The following is a 23,632-nucleotide window of genomic DNA, read 5'->3' on the forward strand; positions in this document are numbered from 1 at the left end:
TATAAACAGTGTGGGAGAGTTTATAAGGGCTTAAAATATATAAAAATAACCATACAAACATATGGTTTCTACTTCTAGTACACTGTGTGCACAATTATTAGGCAAGTGAGTATTTTGACCATATCATCATTTTTAATGCGTATATTCCAACTCCAAGCTGTATTAACTTGACTGCTTATTGGATTTTCAGGTGATGTGTATTTGTGTAATGAGGGAGGGTGTGGCCTAAGGAGATCAACACCCTATATCAAGGTGTGCAGAATTATTAGGCAGCTAGTTTTCCTCAGGCAAAATGGGCCAAAAAGAGATTTAACTGACTCTGAAAAGTCAAAAATTGTAAAAGTCTTTCAGAGGGATGCAGCACTTTTGGAATTGCTAAGATATTGGTGTGTGATCACAGAACCATCAAACATTTTGTTGCAAATAGTCAACAGGGTCGTTGAGAACACGCAAATTAGCTGCCAAAGATTTGAGAAGAATCAAGCGTGAAGCTACCAGGAACCCATTATCCTCCAGTACTTTCATATTCCAGAGCTGCAACCTACCTGGAGTGCCCAGAAGTACAAGGTGTTCAGTGCTCAAAGACATAGGTAAGGAGGGCTGAAACCCAACCACCAAACAAGAAACATAAGTTGTCAAAACTGGGCCAAGAAATATCTGAAGACAGATTTTTTCAAAGGTTTTATGGACCGATGAGATGAGAGTGACTCTTGATGGACCAGATGGATGGACCTGTGGATCAGTAATGGGCACAGAGCTCCACTAACGTGGAGGTGGGGTACTGGTATGAGCTGGTATTTTTAAAGATGAGCTAGTTGGACCTTTTGCATTGAAGATGAACTCAAAATCAACTCCCAAACCTACTGCCAGTTTTTGAAGACACTTTCTTCAAACAGTGATACAGGAAAAGACCATGATTTTTATGCAGGCCAATGCTCCATCACTTGCATAGTTCTCCACTGCGTGGCCAGCCAGTAAAGGCCTTAAAGATGAAGGAATAATGACAGCCCCCTTCCTCATCTGACCTAAACCCTATCGAGAACTTGTGGGCACTTCTTAAACGCTAGATTTACGGGGAGAAAAACAATACACCTCTCTGAAGAGTGTCTGGGAGGCTGTAGTCACTGCTCCACAAAAGCTGATCGTCAACAGATCAAGAAACTGACAGACATGAATGGAAAGGCTTATGACTGTTATTGGAAAGAAGGGTGGCTATATTGGTCATTGATTGATTGATTTATTTTTTGAAATGTCAGAGATGTTTATTTGTAAATTTTGAGGTGTTTGTTTATTATTCTCACTATAACAGATGAAAATAAACGGTTTTGGGTTTGATTAGCTGTGGTTCCATATTAAAATTAATCCTCAAAAATCTGCCTAATAATTCTGCACTCCCTGTATTTACACCTATTGCGGTTTTGGGTTTGATTGCTGGATCTGGAACGCAACCCCCGCGATCGAGGAGGGATTACTGTATCACCTTTTTATATTCTCAGTATAATATATAAAACATGGCACATATGGGAGAGTAAGATCCAATCTGTCCATTTTATTTAGTTAACTATTAGCTAGATTGTCTTATAAAAATGTTTAAAGCTATGAAATGCTCTCTACCTTCCATCTTTAAATTTGCTTCCACTATATTTCTACTAGTGGTGAACAAGTTTGAACATCATTCTGAAGAAGTTATGAAAACAAAGCTGTAGATTTCTAAAATAACTTGAGGCTTAAATTATTATCAGCATGCTTTGGCTTGTACATACTTCTGTGTTCATTAGGCTCAGGTCATGGAAAACACACTTAATTTGAGCGAAATGTATAATATAAAGAAAGATCACAACTAAATAAAATGAATTCCAGTTACCTTCAGTGAATACTCATTCTTCTTTCAAGAACTGTCATAGTCTGACATACTTTCATCCTCAGTGGACTCAGTCGGATTGCTAGTAGCAGGTGTGCTTTCTTCCCCTGAGGACTCACTCACATTAGAAGTAGCAGATGTACATGCAATCTCCTCCAGAAAAGGCAGTTTGGGTTTAGGTTTAAGTTTGCAAGGAACGGGTCTAAGAAGAGCTATAGCTTCTTTCAAATCCACATTCTGAACAACTTTTCCAAGTCCCTTGACAATTTTCTTTTTTTCAGGGGTTATCTCCTTAATATAGGTTGCAGCCAATAATTTTCGCCGAAATACCCAAAATAACCTAGAAGATCAAAAAAAAAGACTTTCAAATTGCACTGTGATATGCTAGTCAGCACAACAAATCCAGTTTATTAGTGGTAAGAGGGATGAATTTGTCCACATTGTATAGAATAATTTTTTCTTCACAACTGTTGTGATGTGAAATTTTGCATAGAACTTGATAAATATTTTGTATGCCTTTATTTGTAACTTAGGCAAAGTAATGTAATATTAGTGTTACATTAGTTAGAAGCGTTCATGTTTACCCCCCTTTAAGAATGGGTCTCTTTGAATTTTACGACAGGGCCTCAAACAAGTTTGGTTAAGTGTTTCTCTGCAGGATTCTCAGTCATCCGACCATAGGAAAGTCAGGCTGCCTAACTGGCAAACTTTAGCTCAACAAATGGTTTTGGGGGGATGTTTTCTGTTGCCCTATTGGTCTGAAGTATGGCTATTTGGAACTGGCTTGTGTCAGAAGCCTTTAAGTACAACGATGCCTTATTGGCTCTAGGGGTTGGACAGAAAACCTATAAATAAGCTCTCTCTTAACTCTTACCAAACTGCTGAAAGACCATCTCACACCATGAACTGAAAAGGACAACACAATGAAGAGCACAGCTTGGCAGCCATATTGAGACAGGCATGTGGCCTGTTCTGAAGAAAGCTGACCACAAATGATGTCTTAACTAGAGACATCTTAAATAACTAACAAGTCTGTGTGCCACCTGAAACTACACATCACCATGTATCATGTTGTATGGTTGCCAATATTCAAATGAACTTTGCATATTGTTATTATTTCTGAATATCATCAATAATACATTGTTTAAATTGTAACTTAACTCCTGCTTGTCTTTTACTACACCTAATTGCCTGAGGTTATAGATGTAGAAGGGAAGGATGGGGGAAGTTATATGGTACAATACCTTAGGAGCAGTGGTAAGTCTGGGAGATTTGAGGCTTTCTGACAAAGGCTACATATTATTAATATAATAGGGGAAAGTACAGTAAAATATTACTCTACCAAGACAAAACAACAACTTATTTTATAGACCTGACTATATAATAGTTCACATTAGGAATTGCAACACTTTTCTAATGTTCCATAAAATACTTTCTTAAATGCATGATTGTAAATGTTTTTTATAAAAAATAAATATTTGAAGTGAACAACATATTTATTTAATGGAGCAGTTGACTGGTCTCTTAGTTTCATCCTAAATATGTGCTTTTTAGGATAATTGTGTCTCAGACCGTCAAACCTGACACACAACTTCAGTGACAACAGTCCCAGGTTCAAACAGAGTCATTTTCTTTTTACTTAATGAACAGGTTTCCTTTCTTCCAGAATGAACAATAAAATAGTCTTTTCTTTTCTCATGTTATCTTTTTCTCCACCCAATACACCCCAGGTAAGCGTCATTCTTCTTGACCCCCAACTCTGACTCCCTGGGATGAGCAGAGAGCTCCCTTTTAACAGTGTCATTGGGTGTACTTCCAGTATGTCAATGCTGGTGCCAGGAAACACTTCTGGGTGAAGTGGAAGTTCCACCAGACAGGGGAGCACCCTCCCAGTACCTCTCTCTATCAGCCCCAAAGCACCTCAACAGGGCTGCCCTTCAGAAACACATCTCTCATGTTGCCCTGAGGGTTTCCAAACAGGAGCTATGTCAGAGAGATGCTGTCAACCCATATATTGGGGGAAGACACAGCCCCTAAGAGGCAGTCTACTGCTGTTCTTCCATAATACCAGCTTCCTGGTCAGCAAAGGGAACAGTAACCATCGTGGTTTGGATGCTCATCTATTAATGCTGTCCATCAATGGCTCCCAGGTGTGCAAGGGAACATCCTTCATTCCAACCAAGATTCTTTTCCATCCCTACCTTCCATTACATCAGTTAAATTGATGATCGTTCAGGGCATATGCATGAAAGGCCAATAAATTTGGAAACTTTTCTGAAAATGTGTTTTAACTTATGAGTTATTGAGTGTAGATTGATGGGAAAAAATGGAAAATGTATCCATTTAAAATTAAGTGGTCTGAATACCTTCTGAATCAATTGCCCACATACACCCTGTCCTCAATGACTCTGAAATAGAACAAATGAGTTTGGAAATAAATGAATTAAAGTATTCGAGGCAGCGGACACTGTTAGACACTGTTATAAAGAGGTTATGGTCACAAGCTTCTTCATAACATTCCATGGTCAACATAAACAAATAAAATCTTTTTATTCACTTTACTTATCACACCAACAAAAATGTTATTTCAGATCAATCAATGACAATTATATAGCTTATAGTTCTTAAACACTGGGTGATGTATCATACTGCTTAAACAGTGCATTTAAATATGTACAGTAATAATGATAAAAAGGTTAAAATAAAAATATATATTTATTCAAGTTTAATAAGAATAAATATTCTTTAACAGATAATCTTAATGGAACTGTACTTAATGTTTTGTATTGTTCAAAAACATTAAAAATTACTGTCAGAAATGTTGGTTTATATTCATCAATAACTAACACTGCTCACAATTCTTTAACACTTAATGAATTATGTATCATACAGTAAATTAATAAGGTTTGTATGTGGGGTGATCTCAATGTTCAGGGCTTACATGATCATTCAAATGAATATTAAAATATTGATATGCAATAAATGGCTAATCAAAACAATCTTACATATTTACTTAACGGTTCCAGGATCATGCAGGTGGAAATATACTATATTTGCTGATGATCCTTTGCTTCAATTTATAACTTTAGCCAAGATGAATTGCCACTCTCCATTTATTAAAAGAAAAGTGTATATTATTTTTATAAATTAAATTTGAAAATGACAGGCAGACCAACAGCTATAACTGCCATCATAGAGAAAGACAACAATAGTGCCAGTCTTTAGTGCCAGTAACTTCTCAGTGTTGGACTCATTTAACAATACATTATGTATTCTGCTTTGTCTTTGCAAATGACAAAACAGGCTTCATAAAAAAACTTGTGATTTTATTTTAATAAAAATTACTATAATAATCATTTGGCAAATGGACGATGATATTCTTGTGTTAAGTGAAAAAAGTCCTTTGGAAGACAGACTCTGAATTCTGCATAGCAGTCTGAAGTACTTCATTACAGCCACAGAGTTGGCACAGATGATCCAATTGTGAAACAGTTAATGATAAAATGGACTTGAATAGTAACTTTTAAATGTGCTTGTCAAATTGTGTGTCTGCTTGTTTTGAAATAAAAAATATGGCATGAGTAAATGACAAGTTGGAGAATAAACCTTACATTTTGATGAGAAGTAATTTTTCATAAAAAATATACTATATTAATAACATTTCATGGATTTCAGCTCATAGTGAAAAAGAGATATTGTGGGCTGAACCGGCCAATTGGCAACATACAAAAACAGCATGATTTACAGTATTTTTTGGCTGGAATCTAAATAGAAGACCATGTAAACTAACTTAGTACATGCATTATATTGTATAAACCGCTTTTAAAATTTGATAATACTTACGCAAAAATAGAGATGAGTATTGCAGCTGTTACAGTTACAGTAATTAAAATAATTGACCAGCTTGGTAGTTGACCTGTTACAAAAAAGAGAAAATAAAGCAACAAAATCAAAAAATAATTTTCATATAAAAAGGAAAATGAACGGTTAGAATTAGAACAATCTAGACGAGAACAGGCCATTCAGCCCAACAAAGCTCGCCAGTCCTATCCACTTGCTTCCTCCAAGAAAACATCAAGTCGAGTTTTGAAAGTCCCTAACGTCTTACTGTCTACCACACTACTTGGTAACTTATTCCAAGTGTCTATCGTTCTTTGTGTAAAGAAAAACTTCCTAATGTTTGTGCCAAATTTACCCTTAACAAGTTTCCAACTGTGTCCCCGTGTTCTTGATGAGCTCATTTTAAAATACAAGTCTCGATCCACTGTACTAATTCCCTTCATAATTTTAAACACTTCAATCATGTCACCTCTTAATCTTCTTTTAATTAAACTGTAAAGGCTCAGCTCTTTTAATCTTTCCTCATAATTCAACCCCTGTAGACCTGGAATCAGCCTAGTCGCTCTTCTCTGGACCTTTTCTAGTGCTGCTATGTCCTTTTTGTAGCCTGGAGACCAAAACTGCACACAGTACTCAAGATGAGGCCTCACCAGTGCATTATAAAGGTTGAGCATAACCTCCTTGGACTTGTACTCCACAGATCGTGCTATATAACCTAACATTCTGTTAGCCTTCTTAATGGCTTCTGAACACTGTTTGGAAGTTGATAGCTTGGAGTCCACTATGACTCCTAAATCCTTCTCATAAGGTGTACTCTCGATTTTTCGACCGCCCATTGTGTATTCAAACCTAATATTTTTACTTCCTATGTGTAATACTTTACATTTACTGACATTAAATTTCATCTGCCACAAATCTGCCCAAGCCTGTATGCTATCCAAGTCCTTCTGTAATGATATAGCGGATTCCAAATTATCTGCTAATCCACCTATCTTGGTATCATCTGCAAACTTAACCAGCTTGTTACTTATATTCCTATCTAAATCATTTATATATATTAAAAATAGCAGCGGCCCTAGCACTGACCCCTGTGGAACACCACTCTTAACATCGGCCAGTTCTGATGAGGTTCCTCGCACCATCACCCTCTGCTTCCTGTGTCTGAGCCAATTCTGCACCCATCTAAAAACATCACCCTGAATTCCCACTTCTTTTAACTTGATGCCCAACCTCTCATGTGGCACCTTATCAAATGCTTTCTGAAAGTCCAGATAAATAATATCATAAGCTCCACTTTGATCGTATCCTTTTGTTGCCTCCTCATAGAATTCCAACATGTTAGTAAAACACGACCTCCCCTTCTGAACCCATGCTGACTGTTCAGAATAACTCCTGTCCTTGTCATGTGTTGCTCAATCTTATCCTTAATAATTCCTTCCATTAATTTTCCTGTGATGCTTGTTAAGCTTACTGGCCTATAGTTGCTTGGATCTGCCCTGTCACCCTTTTTATATAATGGGATGATATTTGCCATTTTCCAGTCCTTTGGAATCTCTCCAGTGCACAGTGACTTCCTAAATATATGTGTCAAGGGTTTATATATGTACTCACTAGCCTCCTTAAGAACACGAGGATAAATATTATCTGGGCCTGGTGATTTGTTTGATTTTATCTTATTTAATCTGAGCAGCACTTCTCCCTCTACAATTTCCAAATCCCTCAGTACCTCCTTAGTAGTTGTGTTTACCTCTGGCAGGTTATCCACTTGCTCACTTGTAAACACCTCAGAAAAATGTAAGTTTAGGGCATCTGCTATTTCATTGTCTGTATCTTTTAATTCCCCTTTACTATTCCTGATGAACTTGACCTCCTCCTTAACTGTTCTTTTACTACTAAAATACTGAAAGAATCTCTTGGGGTCTTCTTTCGCCTTATCTGCTATATTCCTCTCCAACTGTCTTTTAGCCTCTCTGATATCCTTCTTAATGGTTGCCCTCATTTTCTCATACGCGCTACGGTTCTCTCTTACGGTTGTAAGACAAAGTGTTCATTACCTATTCTGCTAGGCTTTTGTGGCACATCAGGTCTGTTAAAAAAGCAGATTTAACAGGGATGCAGGCAATTGCCATGCTTTTTTTATAGAATGAAGGTTATATCATTGACAGATTGCCAAGAAATGGAACACTATATAAAAAGTTGACTAATAGTGCCTATTTATTATTTCAAATTCTTAATGTTTCTTCTAAAATAGTCTATTATAAAAAAAATCCTGGAGAGAAACAGTAGAGCGACGATACGTGATCTTCACGTTAAGATCACGGAAGACATTTAAAAGACACGCGAGACTAGAGAGACTGGCCACAGAGCGTCCCGCGGGGACCTTAAACATGAGACTTTGTGCCAACAGATTGACCCAGGACCGTCTTGCGATGACGTAGAACATGAGATTCCTGCAAGACACGCCCTACTTACAAAAATATAAGAGCAAGGGCAGCCAGTCACACACTCAGTCGTATTTTGGCTTTGAGCGCACACAGATCCAGGGCTCTCAGCACATATAAAGTGTATAAGAACAATACGTTATAAATGAAACAAAGATGACAAAGCGAAGAAGAAAGCAGCGCGGAGAAAAGAGAGACAAAAAAGAAAAAGAATAATCTAGTTGCAAATTCAGAAAATAAGGAAAGTAATTATTAGCCCGGAACAAGTGGAACTGAAAAAAAAGCACGTCCAATCTGGACGTTGACGCTAAACACATGCAGAGCAGGTTAGAGATTATGAAAGCAGTGGAATTCGAAAGGCTCAAAGAAAAAAAAAAAAAAGCAGCACGATACACATGTGGAAAAAGTTAAAGAATGTGAAAGTAGGAAAATTAGAAAGTATAAAAAAAAGAAAGCAAAGATCACAGTAGTGCAAACAAACAAACTGCCTCATTTAACTATGCACCTGTCTAACTTTGGTTTTGCACAATAATCACTGCACTATTGAACCTTAACACTTAATTCTTTAAGTGTTTAAATTCTAACACTTAACACTTTATTCACATAATTTTACTTATTTATTATGTTCTACTATACTGTTATCTTTCAATCTATGACTTTTTGTTAATCTGATATTCTTCTAACTTTGCACAGTTTTTGATAAGCGGATCAGGATGCATTTCACTGTGTGTTGTTCTTTATAACTAGGCATGTGACAAATAAAGAATCTTGAATCTTGAGAATTTCAGAAACTGAGTTTACCTCCTGAATTATGGTACAAAGTCATTAAACACATGTCTCATTGACCTCATTAAAAAGATTCAGCACATTGGGACTCGAAAGATTCAAAATATTGTTTTTACAGAAAAAAAAAATCTTAAAAGTGTGTATCCGGAAAAACAAAAACGGGGGTTGACGAGCGAAGCGAGCAGGGGGAGAAGCCCCCTAGTTATTAATTATGGAAAAGTAATAGATCTTGTTTTGTCTTTAATATTCAGGTAGATGGATATGAAACCTTCAGTGAAATTTTTCAATCTCTGTTTGATTCTATGAGGTTTCTTCAAAATGTGAAACATCCCTGTGGTGTAGCAGCTCCGGGGGCCTAAAGAAAAAGTGGGCGTTTTAAATAAATAAATAATTGGATGCTCTGGCACTGGGGAGTGGACCTAGTGCGAGCGATCTGCTGAGAAAATAGCTTGCCTCTGGGTTGGTGTGAGGTTGTCAGCCATCCATGTGTTGCCTTGCCGACACGTACAAGCAGTCTGATGGTCTCATTGTCAGCCCAGGGCGACATCAGAGTGGAGGTTAAAGAAACAGAAGAAGGTAGGAAGACGTGAGGGGGAGAGAGTTTACCGATGGAGGATTTGGGAGGAGAGCCCCGGGAGAGAGGTGTGTGGCAGTTGTTGAAGTGGGTCACTCAGGCTGTGAATGACTTACTGCATAAGACCAGGAAGACCAGGGTTCAATGAGGCTTGAACTGACAGCTCCAATGTGAGTGCCATGGCCTTTGGGGACCCAAGCATGTGTTTCGCGCCAACGTTTTTGAACCTCTTTACGATGTTCTACTTTGTCTTCTACTCTTTGTCTTTTATTTCTGACCCTGCTTGGACCTGCTAGGTTTTCAATTCCACCTGGTCCGGGATGATTATTACTTTCCCATATTTCACCAAGTAATAATTTCCATTTTTTTATTGCTAATATGATCTTTACCCTCTTTTTTGGTACGTTACAATTTTACTACTTTCATAATCTTTAACTTGCTCTGCATGTGTATCATACCAACATGTCTTTTTTGAGCCTTTCAAATTCCACTGCTTTCATAATCTCTAAACTGCTCTGCATGAAGTTTGACTTTGTCTTTTACTCTTGGTCTTTTATTTCTGACCACGATTGGACCTGCAAGGTTTTCAGTTCCACTTGGTTCGGGCTGATTATTACTTTACTTATTTTCAGAATTTGCACATAGATTATTATTGTTCTTTTCTGCATTCTTTTGGGTCTCTTTTCAACGCGCTACTATTCCCCAACATGCCCAACCCCATCAGCTCTCTGGCGGTTTTGACTCTTCCAGGGCTGGGGCTCCTGAGTGCTTTCCCCCATCCCCTTCATAACATGAGCAGCTTTCCTATGGGGAGCAGAAAGGAGTCCTTTTTTTACAGTGGCTAAAGTGACAATCCTGCCAACAACCCCCATGATTTCACTGAAAGTTGGAGGTATGAGTGGTTGCTCACGGAGTCCTGAATGAGGCACGTTGCCTGCATTGTGAATCAATGTCAGTTACGGCTCTATGGCCATGTGACATGATTCCCCAAAGGTGATCCGACTCACAGGATCCTTATTATTGAGGACCAGAGTGGCTGGACCAGGCCAAGGGGATGCCCACGTAACACCTGGCTGCAGTAGATAGAGGGTCATTTCCAAAGGGTGGGACTGGACTGTGTGTCTACCTGGAGAGTTGCCAACCTCAATCACTGTTTCATCGTGTGGCGAGTACTGCAACACGCTGTACCAGTGCATGCTCCCCAACCTGACCTGACCTGAGTCTGCCAAAAATACTCCAAAATGCAGAATAAATCATCCATAAAGACTTTCAAGACATTAGTGGACACCTTTGTAGGAAATTTTCAGTTTCTTGGAAATCCGTCAGATAGAATAACCTAATTTTACAAAATAACACTAGACTGATGTGTTTCTCGAGAAAGCTGTTTCATTTGGCTATTTTTGAACCCAGGATTGAACATTTGGAATGCCAGTATTTACAAATCACAGAGAAACAGTTTACTTGAATTATTGAAAATAATTTGTTTGTGCTGTTCACAACTCCAGTGATATTTCAGTTCTGGTATTAATTGCAGTTTTAGATTTTATTTTATAAAATTAATTTTTATTTTTATTTCATTCTATCAGTGGAGTCAATGATTTTTATTTTTATTTAGTTCTGTGTTTAAAATTTTAGTTTTTATTTTATTTAGTTCTGGCCTTTTTACATAATATTAGTACAATTATAGTTTTTTTCTGTTGCAAGACCACAAACCTTGGCCTACACATATTACAATGCAAGTCATGTTTCTGTCAACAAAATACACTCACGGTTCATAATGCTGTGAAACACAGCTTGACTATCAATGATCAAACAGGTTAAGTGGCTTAATGAGTATTGTCAGCAAGATCAAATGTTTCAACCCAAGAAACCAGTCTGTGCTAGCATGTTGCTGTTAAGTTTTAAACAAGCACACATTTTGAGACATTTGTTAATGCTGTAACAATGTCCGTTGCACAGATGGCCACACAGTGAAAATATTCACTCGACGAATTCCTGTGATGCAGGTGCACAGACAAAGTCCTCTGCTACTGGCATCAGCAGACTGTATGCTGACGATTTCTGCTACCAGTATCCACCAAGTACTGATTCAGCTGTTTCTGTACTGAAACTCCAAGACTCTTTTTCTTCTTCTCACACGCAACATTTGCTTTTATTATCATCTGCGCTGTAATTAAAGTATTTCCACACATTACTTTCTCACTTTCTACCCACAAACATCTGTGCAGAACTAGCCATTGTCAACCACACGTGCTTACTGCTTCAACCCACCGAACCAAATGAGCCCAAGGTACAAGATCAATGCATAGTGAACAGCGCAATGTAACTGAACGCTCAGGGCGACCTACAAGCAACCCTTCTGCACAACTGAAAATGCTATTGCTGTTTTTTTCATTTTTACTCGGTTTTTGTTCTTGTTTTAATTTGTTCACGTATCACTAATTTTTATTTTTATTTAGTTTTAGTTTCTCTGTTTGCCTTAATTTCAGTTCTCGTTTGTAAAACGAAAAACAATATTTTCAGTTTTAGTTCTTGTTTTCATTATGAAAATATCACTGCACAACTCTTGTTTAATAATCAAGATTTAAATATGATTAAATAAGAATAGGATAAGAGCATTTATCTTTGGGACACTTAAATAATGGAAGCTGAAAATGGAGCTTTGTAGTCATTTATGAATGATACAATATAAATCAGCCATTTCAAACATTTGCAATATTTTGGCCATATGTTTAAGTGGATTGAATGGTATCTTGATAGAAAACAAATTAATTTATATCAAAAACATGACAATTTGGTGTAATTCCCAACTTTTGAATACTAGTGTTTAGGATCATGAAACAGTCACACGTCAAGGCTACAAATCAGAGGTATTAATGGGTCTTTCATAATGTGTGAACAAGCCAAACACACTCACATCCCGGGATAGGTAACCTATGCCTCTTTTCTATTAGTTGGCAGAGTCCAGGTTGCCCTGTTTTGTTTGCATTATGTCTTCTACAAATGTTCAGGAAACCAAATGTGAAATTCCCTGGAACACATGAGAATTTCCCTGGTTCTACATACAGAGCTTACACCAGGCTGTTTCCACTTTAGTGTGACCACTAGATGCACAATCCATGTCATTATTCGGACTTTAAGCCTGTATTTGTGGCCTTACTTCTCCACACATATCTTTTTTTCTCTACCAAAGTGGGTATGTAAATATGGCTAGAAGAAACAAAAGTCCTGCTCAGTAAAAATAAAAAACAACTTCAGCAAAGTGATTTAAAAAAAGATACAAAAAGAAAAATTGGCTCCATGATAATTTGTTCCATGTTTAATGTTTTAGCTGGTGTTAAAATATTATTCTCTTACATTTGATCAGTGATCAGTATATACTGTAAGTATTTTTAATAATAAACACCATGAGACAGACTGATGAATTCTGTCAGAGTTGCCAGGTCTTTTCTGTGTTGGTGTAAAAGAGGCACTAATAATACAAATTTCAAATTATATGTATAAAATGAGACATTAAAGATATTAGATTTATAATAATAATGTTGTTACCTTTTAAATATCCCAACATTTTCATTTTTCTTGAAAATCTGGTAGCATGTTAAGCTAATTGTGAAATCACAGCAATCTGGTTGCTATAGTACATCTAAATGTAAAAATTGCAATATATATGTTTTATAAGAAAGGAATAGTTGTACCCCATGGCTGTGCCCACATAGTAATGAAACAGGACAAACTTTAAAAATCAATAGACGGATCAATGCTCAGCTCTGACGGGAGAGCGTTCCCTGCATGGGGAGAAAAGGACACGGGCGTGATATCTCTAACAATCAGCAGCTACCCTCTAAAACACATACAGCTCTGATCTCTCAAAAATGTCAAACATTACTCCTTAACAAACTGTAGATGATAATGTCTGTTGAACAAACAGGTACACTCCAACACGTGGCAAGATGGAGACCAACTCGAACAGAGGCTGGCGAGTGAATGAGGAAGGTCCCGCCTCCCCTGCTCTCGGCCAACAGCCACTTTCTTGGATTTGTATAAATACATCGGCACCACAAACAAACTATGGTACTTAACGCGATGAGAGAAGCTGCAAAATCAACCGTAAAGTTCAAGCAAATTATAGAAAACAACCAGATCTAAATCTAAGTAACTCTCTCGTGAAAAGCAATCAGACATACAGACAGAACGTGCTTAGACCACAAAATTTGAGCACCTATGGGCAAAGGGTAATCTACATTCCAAATTTCAAATCCCAAGTCTTCATGATTCCGGAGATTTCGTGATGAGTGAGTCAGTGGTATTTGGCTTTTATATATATAGATAACTGAAGCAGAATGGATATGTAGTTGAATTTTACGTTACGCCATCCACCTGTCAAACTACTAATGACAACTTGGATAAAGTCACTTCAGTTTTGTGATTCACACAGTGTTTTAACTTTAAAAATACTGCCAGAGTGTATTCTTATATAGCAGACTATGTTACAGTCTCAGAGCACTGCACAACTTTACCGAGTACAGATATATAAAAAAGCACATACAATGAAATCAAAAACAAGAATATCTCGTTGAACAAGATAACACCAAAAGGTATACAGAAACATGAAAACAGATTGAATATTTAGACATTTTTAAACAAATTAGCTTTGTAATGAACCTACATATAAATATTTAAATAGCAAAGTATGAACTTATTGAGCTTAGACCATTTAACAAGAAAAAGAGAAACACAAAATTCCACTCTAAGCTGAGTGCTTTTTGTAAAACAGCCATCTAGACCCTTCCTAGGCACTCCATCAATGCCCCACGGTACCAAAAATATTCTCCTGCAAGTTAGAAAACATGAAATGATTTTTTAAAATAATCAATCAAGGAACTTACTGTAGCACTGAGTCACAAATTCAGCCCCTTCCTTGGATGTGTGTCTTTTATGTGGACATTTTCTGCAATGTGTTTGTCCATGGCTTGGGTTGTATGTTCCAGGCGGACATCTCAAGCACACTGATTGATCATTGGTGCTATAAAAACCAGGAAAGCATGCAACTAATGAAAAGGAGAAACAATAAAGAGATTAACATACTGATTTCATAAACTGTTTCACAGTGGGTTAACTACATCCTGAGAGATATCCAAAATCTAACTTACCACAACATTCTGGGCATGAAGCAGCGCCAACTAAACCTTTTCCAAAGCCTTCTTTACAAATGAGTATTTTTTCTTCAATGAAGGAATTCTTCATATAACTAAACTCTGATGAAGGATTATCAGCCTGCTCCTCAAAGTAGCGATGAATTCTCTGAACTGCCTATTAGAGTGTAAACAGACAATAAACTCCAATTTTAATGTTACCCTGTAGAGTAATACTCATATATAAAAGAAATCAATAGAAACTTTTCATTTTACATATCTTACGACAGATGCTTCATTATGATTTCATTTATACCTGGGTGTACTGTATATGTATGTAATTAAAAAAAAAAAGTCCCAGATGCAATAAATCAGTGTGCAGTAATGGTAATCCCTTATTATTAGGGTTAATAAAAAGTAAAGAAGCTGTAACCACTTGATGCACTATTTAAAAATCTGCTTACTCTTGGGTGGTATTTATGTATAAAACAAGTTCTTGGTCTGCCCTGAGCTGAAGAACGCAATCATGTTATGATGCTATATATAGTCAAAGGATTACCCATGTCAGTATTAATCTAAAAGCTGTTATCTTTACTAAATGACTTGATCTTTGCCTGCAAATGGGTATGGAAGAGCACAGAGGAACACAGTGCAAACACTGCTCTGATTTAATAAATATAAACCCCTTCCTATATGTTGGGGTGGCTGAACAACTTACCCTGATCTCCTCATTTTCACATTCTCTTTTTCAACATTATGCCTCATTTCTTGAAAAAGTCTCTATAATCCTGGTTTTATTTGGTTAATGGATACTTCAGTATCTACAGAGTTTATATTCATGACGCTATTTCTAGTCTTATGTTATTCTGAACTGTGAGCCTTTGCTCCTCTAGGATGCACACATCATGCTCTTCCGCACTTGTCCAGGAACTAAAAGCAAATAATTAATCTGCTAAACCTAAAGAAATATTCCCAGAGCCAGGGATAGTGTGAATGTTAGCAAGGCCTCTACTTTTTCTGATTACTTGCATATTTGTTTTAAGTAAGTGCATATTGATTAATTCTTACCTTCTATTTTTGGTAGGTCATTTATTCAGTTTTTTTCTCATCTATTTCTAACTTGTTTTGTGTTTTCTTTTTTTTTCTTGCAACTTTTTTTTAACATCCTGTAAACTACTTTGAGCTACATTCTTTGTATGAAAATGTGCTATAGAAATAAAAGTTATTATTGGTTGTAGTCTTTGATGAATTAGTATTCCTTCTTGCATCTGTTCTCAAGTAGTGCCAGTTGCTGCAGGAATAGGGTCTAGTCCCCAAAACAAATATATAGAAAATGGATGAATGTTACCTAATTTTTAGAAGGATACAACCACAAATGCATTATACCAAATATATACTAATCTAAATATCTATTGTGCATTTTTACCCAAAGTATATAGAAATAAGTGGGTGAGCTAATAATTAAACAATTACTTCATTTAGAGGTGCATGCAAGAGAGCGATTAGAACAAAAACATTCAATCAATGTGGCTGTTAAAGAACTAATTTACACTCCCTGCCCTTGTGCCTTACGTTCCAAAATTTATAATGCACACCAAACGAGACAACCAAATAGGTTTGGGTTGTGTTGATGTATGGAGTTACCATGCATTGTAAACATAAAATGACATTGGGTTCACAAAATATAGAGAAAGATGAAGGACTAAAAAAGAAAAGAAAAAAAAGCACAAAGTACAATGTTTAATTCTAAATGCCTCATCTGAACAGTCTCTGCCAAGAAGAAGAGCAGTGGGGAATCTTCTTAAGGAGCAACTGTTCAAAATGCATGAAGGACAGCATAAGACTGCAAATATGAACACACCCAGAGAGTCCAGCGAGGAGACAGGACAAATATTGTGAGATCACGTCCGGCTGATGGAAATCTTTTCTGTGGTTGCAGCGGGAACATTTAGTCAACTACATTTCAGTCTGGCAAAAAATAAGAAGCATTTGGAACGTTTTTCATCTCATATTTGTCATCTTCATGATTTTTGTCCAAATATTGTGAGGAAGGTGCCTACCATGTTCACACAATATGTATCCTGTAAGTCAAAAAGTACAGCTGGATAGCACACTCACACAACAATTCAAGTCTCTTTAATTGAACATGAATATGCATTAATTAAGACAGACTGATTCTATACTGTAATCTTGAGGCACCTTGCCACTTCAAATAATTTAACAGTTTACAATAAACAATAAAAGTGTCAACATTTACAACATGGCTTATAATTTTCTTCAAATGTCTCACTTTATTAGAATTCTCACCTCTTTAACTCCATTTTTGGGCTTCATTGAGGATACAGTGTCACTTTCAAGAGGTAGAACATTCTGCTTAGGGTAAACTAGGGAGAAAACAGAGCCTTCTTTAACAAACACACAGAGAATTTATTAGTAACTTTTTGTATAAACAAAAATAGCATTCTGATTACAAACTATTTAGTTTCATTTAACAAGAGAAACATTATTAATAGTATTTACTCTTTCTATGGTAGCACTAGATATACATGATGAAGGATTATCAGCATGCTTCTCAAAGTAGTGCTGAATTCTCTGAACTGCCTATTAGGGTGTAAATAGACAATAAACTCCAATTATAAGGTGTAAGGCAGCAGCAGAAATGACCATATTACCATATTTGTCTTTAACCCACTTAAATCTTTATCTTTTTCAGTGTGATGGATGGCTGGGTCCCATGCCCTGCTGCATATGTTCCGGGGGAGCAACCATGGACAGCTCAATACCTCCCCTGGGGCGCTTGGTGGCACCCTCCCGTGCCGACTATGATTCCCCAGCCTCCCGCCTGTTTTCATGGGAGATGGAGTCCTCCACAGCCAGGTTGGGAGATGGGATGGCTGCTAGGGGGTGCTGCGTGGAGTCAAAAGCCCGGCTGGACGAGTCTTCAGCCCCACCCGGAAGTGCAATTAGGACCAGGTAGTCAAGCACCTGGAACGCTTCTGGTGAGATGTAAAAGGGGCTAGCCACCAGCACTCAGTGCTGGAGTCAAGATGAGGAGGAAGCTTGGTGAGAAGGAGTGGTGGACAAAAAGAATATTTGGTGTTGTTGTAATTGTGTTTTGGGACTGTGTTGGGCTGTGTGGCACGGGGAAGATGTGTCCCACGGCCGAAGAGAATTAATAAAGCCTCTGTTTATTTTGTATGTGCCTCTGCGTCAGCCTGTATAGCGCTCTTATTACATCAGAGATTACACTTAAGAACTTATCACACATCCATACTCCTTTTAATTGCATAGTATGTTTCAGCAAGGCTCCACTTTAATACATTTTAATAAATTAATGTTCTAAAACATACAAAAGTTAACTAATATGGAATCTGTAAGGAATCTGGAACATTTGAGATAAAAAAATGTGTTTCCCATTGTATTACCGTTTAAGAGGGGGTTTCAGCGGTGCGAGCGCATCTCCTTAGCGTGTGTTCAGTACCCCTCTTCACAACGTGAGAGTCAGAGACGCAAAGTGGCTGGCGCATAGTGTGCCGGGGGGAGGAGAATAACTCATTCATTACAGCTTATTACTGGCAAATATCAAGAAATAAAAAATGAATGAAAATGAATGAAATGAAAATAACAATCTCTTTAAATTGTATATCCGGTTAACCAAACCCGAGGGTGGGCGAGCGAAGCACCCTAGTGTTTACACAAATTCAAGGTAACAAACTGACACAAATTTTGGACCCCAAACCCACAAAGACACATGTAAGGCCTGGGTAATAGGAAAAGTTTGTTTATTAGCTAAATTTAACACAGAAAGGGGTAGGTGAATAAAATAAGGTGAGATAAACAATAATAAAATAAAGAAGGCCTATGCCTCTCTGGGCCTACCTAATGCAATCAATGCTTTATATACATGTGGGGTAGCCGGACCACTTCTCAAACCATCAAGCATAGGCTCGCACCTTTCTCTTAAAATACGCTGGCTTCTTTTCCTCCCTGACAGGCAAGCTCTTGCAAGTACTTCATACTTGATTCCACGCACACTCCAAGTCCTTTTAAACTTCAGTCCTGAAGCACTTCGGGATCAATCTGGGAGTCGCTTGTGTGGATAGTCTTGGCCTTGGAAAGCTCATGGGGATGAACTCCCAGAGCTTCCCCAATAGCCACAGGCATCTCTAAAATCTCACTGGTCCTTTAATTCTAAAAGAACCAAACAACTCTGTTGGTGCCTGAACAAAATGTGTGCAGCTCCACCCTGTTGCTGCCATCTATTATCTTTTGAGAATGAACAGTGTCTTGTTCCGTATCATCAACTGTTCTTCCATTAAGACAGCATCTCTGCCAGGACATGTTATCATTAGACTCCCTTTCAGCTTGCTACTTGCTACATAAATATAAATATCTGATTTCTTTTTTGTAACCTTTAATTCTATGATTCACTATTATTTCATGCCCATTGTTTAATTTTACTGCATATCTATTTTATTTTTTGGTTAGTACTGTATTTGTTTTCAATTTGCAAGAAATATTTATTTATTGAATATTTAGTTTAACTTAAAAAATCACATTTTTCTAATTAGCTTGATTAGTAATAATTATCCTGAAAAGGACAAAATGCTTATATTTATTTATGTATGTTTCTTACAAGCATAGGTCACAAACCAGGCAATGACCCTCATAGTTACTAAGTCTGCAAAATTACTATGATTTTTTAAATTAACTTCTGATGCTATGTATTGTCTGCGTTGTTCTCTTTGTCTTGACCTAGGAGATTCAATATTATATACATATATTGCATAAGAATAGGCTCTGGACAATGACTTAGCATCAGGAAATATTTCTCAATAACACACAACATTTCAGATAGACTTTTTCCTAACAAAAGTGTACTTTGTACATACCTCCAAATTTATAATGCAATATATATGACGATAATGATCCAGGGCGGTTTTCCTTTTTACACTCTGTCTGCATCAGATGCTCTTCACAATTTAATCCTTTTACCAGGTTTTCAAGAGTTTCTTCAATATATTGTTTAAATTTGGTAATAAGGCTGCTTTCACAACTTTTAATAAAAAATGACACAGACGCATGAATGCTGATTTCAGGATGATGATACACTGAAATAACAACATAAATAGAAGAACTATAATTAATTTTATCATGTGGAAACACCTAGAGCATGCCCCCTAACTTATAAACTGTCACACATGCATGTCACAGGTAAGTGGTACCACCCCGGGGCAGGAAGGGGCACTGTCACTAACACTGTCAACTCTTTATTCACCCAAAGTGGGCAAGAAGATGAACAGCAAGTGCAAATTAATCCAACCTTCTGGCTGCATTCCTATAAACGGCTGGATGCCCCAGAGAATGGCACCTTGACCCGGACCCAAACTGCTACCACAACAGAAATCCTGAGAAAGACCAGGAGCTGCTAGGCTAAGTGGAAGAGAAAGTCTGAAGGACTGCTTTTTATTTTGTTTTGTTGCATTTTGTGCCATTATGGGCTGATTTTGTTTGTTATTGTGTTAAGATTAAAAGGAGCGACTGGGCTGGCAGCTCAACACTTCTTTGACATCCACAAGTGTCCTTCCACCCATCCACAACATATTTTATTTTCTGCTGATATGGTAAGTCATTTAAACATACATTATATCTGCATTATACAATAAAATCATTAGAATCAATTTTAACAACAATGCCAGTCAATCAATCTCTGTAATATTCTTTACCAGCCACCATCTCCAAGTGTTTTACAAAATTAATGTCATTGCACAATATTAGTACATATGTTCACTCATTCACTTTCATTCAGTAACAATATTACATTAAAATTCTAGTCAATATTGGGTCTAAAAATGTCACATGCAGTTCCTCAAAACATATAATAACAATAGTAATAATAATAATCTCAACATTTTTCTCTTGTACCAAATGCAGAAAGCTTTCTCTGATTTAATACCATGAACTTTTTTTCTTTGGTTTAAATTGTCTATATTTCTGACAAATCTGGAGTTTGTTTGTTTTTTCTGTCCCCTCTGGCCATTGAACCTTACTCTTATTCGATGTTAATTAATGTTGATTTAGTTTGTTTTCTTATTGTGTCTTTTATTTTTCTATTCTTTATTATGTAAAGCACTTTGAGCTACTGTTTGTATGAAAATGTGCTATATAAATAAATGTTGTTGTTGTTGTTGTTAAAATGTGCTTTACAACCATGAAAATAATTTAGCTATAATTAAGGAAAAAAGAATCCACCCCTAAGTAATCCTTATTAATCATTTGTAAGAATAATACTTTGCTAGATCAGATAAAATCCCAATGGTCTCATCTAAAGATGAAACCATAAACAACAACAAAAAGAATGAAAAGAAAAAAGGTGACTTACCATAGACTAAGTAGTTGAGTGTTACTTGTCCATTTGTTGAAGCGAGGATGTACCTGAGAAAACAATTGTAGTTTCCAGCATCAGATCCCTTAATGTGATGTAGAATGAGATCTCCTGTTGATGTTGTAGTTAACCTTCTCGACACTGCAATATACACAGTTATGCACAGCACGTATGGTTACAATGCAGTACAACTAGAAAAGAAATTTTGTTTAAAATAAACAAAAAATATACCTGAGCTCAGGAAGGTCATATGCCAAGTTTCATCAAAAAAAATAGTTATGCAAAGATTTTTTTTTTCTTTTGTAGAATTAAAATGGAATGACGTTAAAACAGTTAACCTTGAAGGGTTCACAAACTTTCAAGCTGTAAAAACTTAAAGCCTATAGTACTAGGGTGTTGTACTGTGTTAGCCATTATGAATGTAGAGAAAAGCCAAGCAAAATGACACCTTTTATTGGCTAACTAAAAAGATTACAATATGCAATCATCTTATTACATCTAGCCTGAAGAAGTGGCCTGAGTTGCCTCGAAAGCTTGCATATTGTAATCTTTTTAGTTAGCCAATAAAAGGTGTCATTTTGCTTGGCTTTTCTCTATAAAGTCTAGACAGGCATTTTAGAAAACAGATTCACTGTGGTGCATTATACTACTGCCTCAGATAAAGCAAAACTTATGCAAACACAAGTTTATGTTCCTTCTGTATATTAATAGTCTTAAAAATTAAGTCTACATCCTACTTTATTTAAAATTTATATTCATGCTAGTACAAAATCCAAATATTTTAATAATTATGTCCATTATGTAAGTATTGAACTATGAAATAATATTACTACACCTAATGTTTTATTTTGGTACAGAATATGTAATCATTACACTTTAAATCTATGCATTGATTCTCTTTTAAAAAAAATAAATAAATAACAAAATCAACAATTCCCCAGTTGAAAATGTATGTTAAACAAACGTAAAAAGTGTGTAGTTGCAGAAAATATTTTTATTATAAACTAGCCTGGAGTATGTGAATTTCCCCTTGGGATTAATAAAGTATCTATCTATCTATCCGCCCCCCCCGTGCCTCTGCCTGCGTAGTAATGAAGCAGGACAGTGAGGAGGGCCACACCCTGCTCCCTACTCCTGACGTAAAGCTTCTCCCTCCTCTCTGCCCACAGCCCTCTGTCTTGGATTAGTGTGAGTATATTGCTCCTGCAAGAGAACTATGATTCTCAGTGCGATGAGAGCAGTCGCAAAATCAACCCGAATGTTCAAGCAAATTATAGAAAAAAATCCGATCTAAATCCATTAAGTGGATCTCTCGTGAAAAGCGGACAGAGAGATTGACAGATGTTGGATTTTATATATATAGAGAGATATATAATTGCTGGTAATAGGTATGTCAGGAGGTTTCATAGAATAAATATGAAGTAACATGTAACCTAAGCATGGCAAAAAACACTTAAAGGTATACATTGCTGTTATCCTGGTAATCTGGGTAAAAACTAACAATTTTGCTTCCATGATTCACACTGTAGATATGTCAACAACTATATTGCTCCAGTGTGGGGAAAATAATTCTATATATTTAACCATGAACTTGAATCCCTGTCCAGAAGCGTAGCGACAAGACAAATTAAGCAGGCAATTGCCTGAGGCGCTGGACTGGGAGAGGGCCCCCAAGGGCATCTGTTTACTTAGTATTAACTACAGAGAAGGACAAATTGACTGTAATTGCCTTTACCACACTGCTAGCATGTAGACTTATCTTGCTCAGCTGGAAAAATCCCAGCCACCTGTTATAAGTCAGTGGGTAACCGATGTTATGTATACTATATGAAACTGGAAAAAATGAAGAGGATCTGTTCAACACTTTTTTTTAAATATGGTAAGACTTAATTGATCAAATTCTAGAAGCATTTATTTCCTGGAAAAGGACATTCTCATTTCTTTGTTGTTTTTAAAGATTTGCTCTTGCTGTTGGCTCTCATCTCTCTCAGGCAAGGGTTGATTTCTGGTTTGTTAAGTTTGACTTGATTGTATGAAATGTTGCTTTCTTTAAATAAAATTAAAAATAAATATCAGGTGCACCTTATATTTATTTGCATTTTATTTACTTTTTCATTTATTTTGACTTTTAAAATGTACTTTATTCTATCATTTTTCAACTTTCTATTGAAATGTTTATTATTGTGTTTTATTTATATAATCTGATTTCACAAAATTAAAATTTTGCCACATCTGAACTCGATAGAGAGTGAGTTGGAGGGCCTCATGGGGTTTTTTGCCTCAAGCTCCTAGATTATCCAGAGTTGCCTTTATTACCCCTGTAAGCTCCTTTCCAGGTACTCTCTTAACACATCAGAATTAAAAATATGCTCCTCAGTTTACAAAGTCTGTAAAATTGAATTAAAATCTTATTTTAATCCTTAATCACAACATTAAACACTCTCTTGGCTACTTTTTATAAAAAGGTCAAAATCTGAAACTCAGGGCCCATCAGCAGAAATAAAATAAGCCTTAGACAACAATCACCTTGAGAAATCAGATAAGTAAACACCCTTGATCATTATTGAGTGGTACAAATGGAAATAACCATTCATATATTTTCTAACCCTCTTA

General features: G+C 36.6%; 1 protein-coding gene across 2 annotated transcripts in view; it reads right to left on the bottom strand.

Annotated features, from left to right (window-relative positions):
* Positions 1-23,632, bottom strand: part of LOC120537303 (zona pellucida-binding protein 1-like) — a 48,836-nt gene that overhangs the window by 19,110 nt on the left and 6,094 nt on the right. For both annotated transcript variants that reach the window (XM_039766147.1, XM_039766146.1), the window contains exons 5-11: positions 21,017-21,160; positions 19,527-19,745; positions 16,942-17,018; positions 14,653-14,812; positions 14,389-14,550; positions 5,705-5,777; positions 1,865-2,201 (exon numbers count right to left, since the gene is read on the bottom strand). In XM_039766147.1, coding sequence (XP_039622081.1) covers positions 1,889-2,201; positions 5,705-5,777; positions 14,389-14,550; positions 14,653-14,812; positions 16,942-17,018; positions 19,527-19,745; positions 21,017-21,160 — 1,148 coding nt within the window. In that variant the 3' untranslated portion in view covers positions 1,865-1,888. The remainder of the gene's footprint in view (positions 1-1,864; positions 2,202-5,704; positions 5,778-14,388; positions 14,551-14,652; positions 14,813-16,941; positions 17,019-19,526; positions 19,746-21,016; positions 21,161-23,632) is intronic.

Source organism: Polypterus senegalus, chromosome 10 (genome assembly GCF_016835505.1).
Source record: "Polypterus senegalus isolate Bchr_013 chromosome 10, ASM1683550v1, whole genome shotgun sequence".
Taxonomy (NCBI): Eukaryota; Metazoa; Chordata; class Cladistia; order Polypteriformes; family Polypteridae; genus Polypterus; species Polypterus senegalus.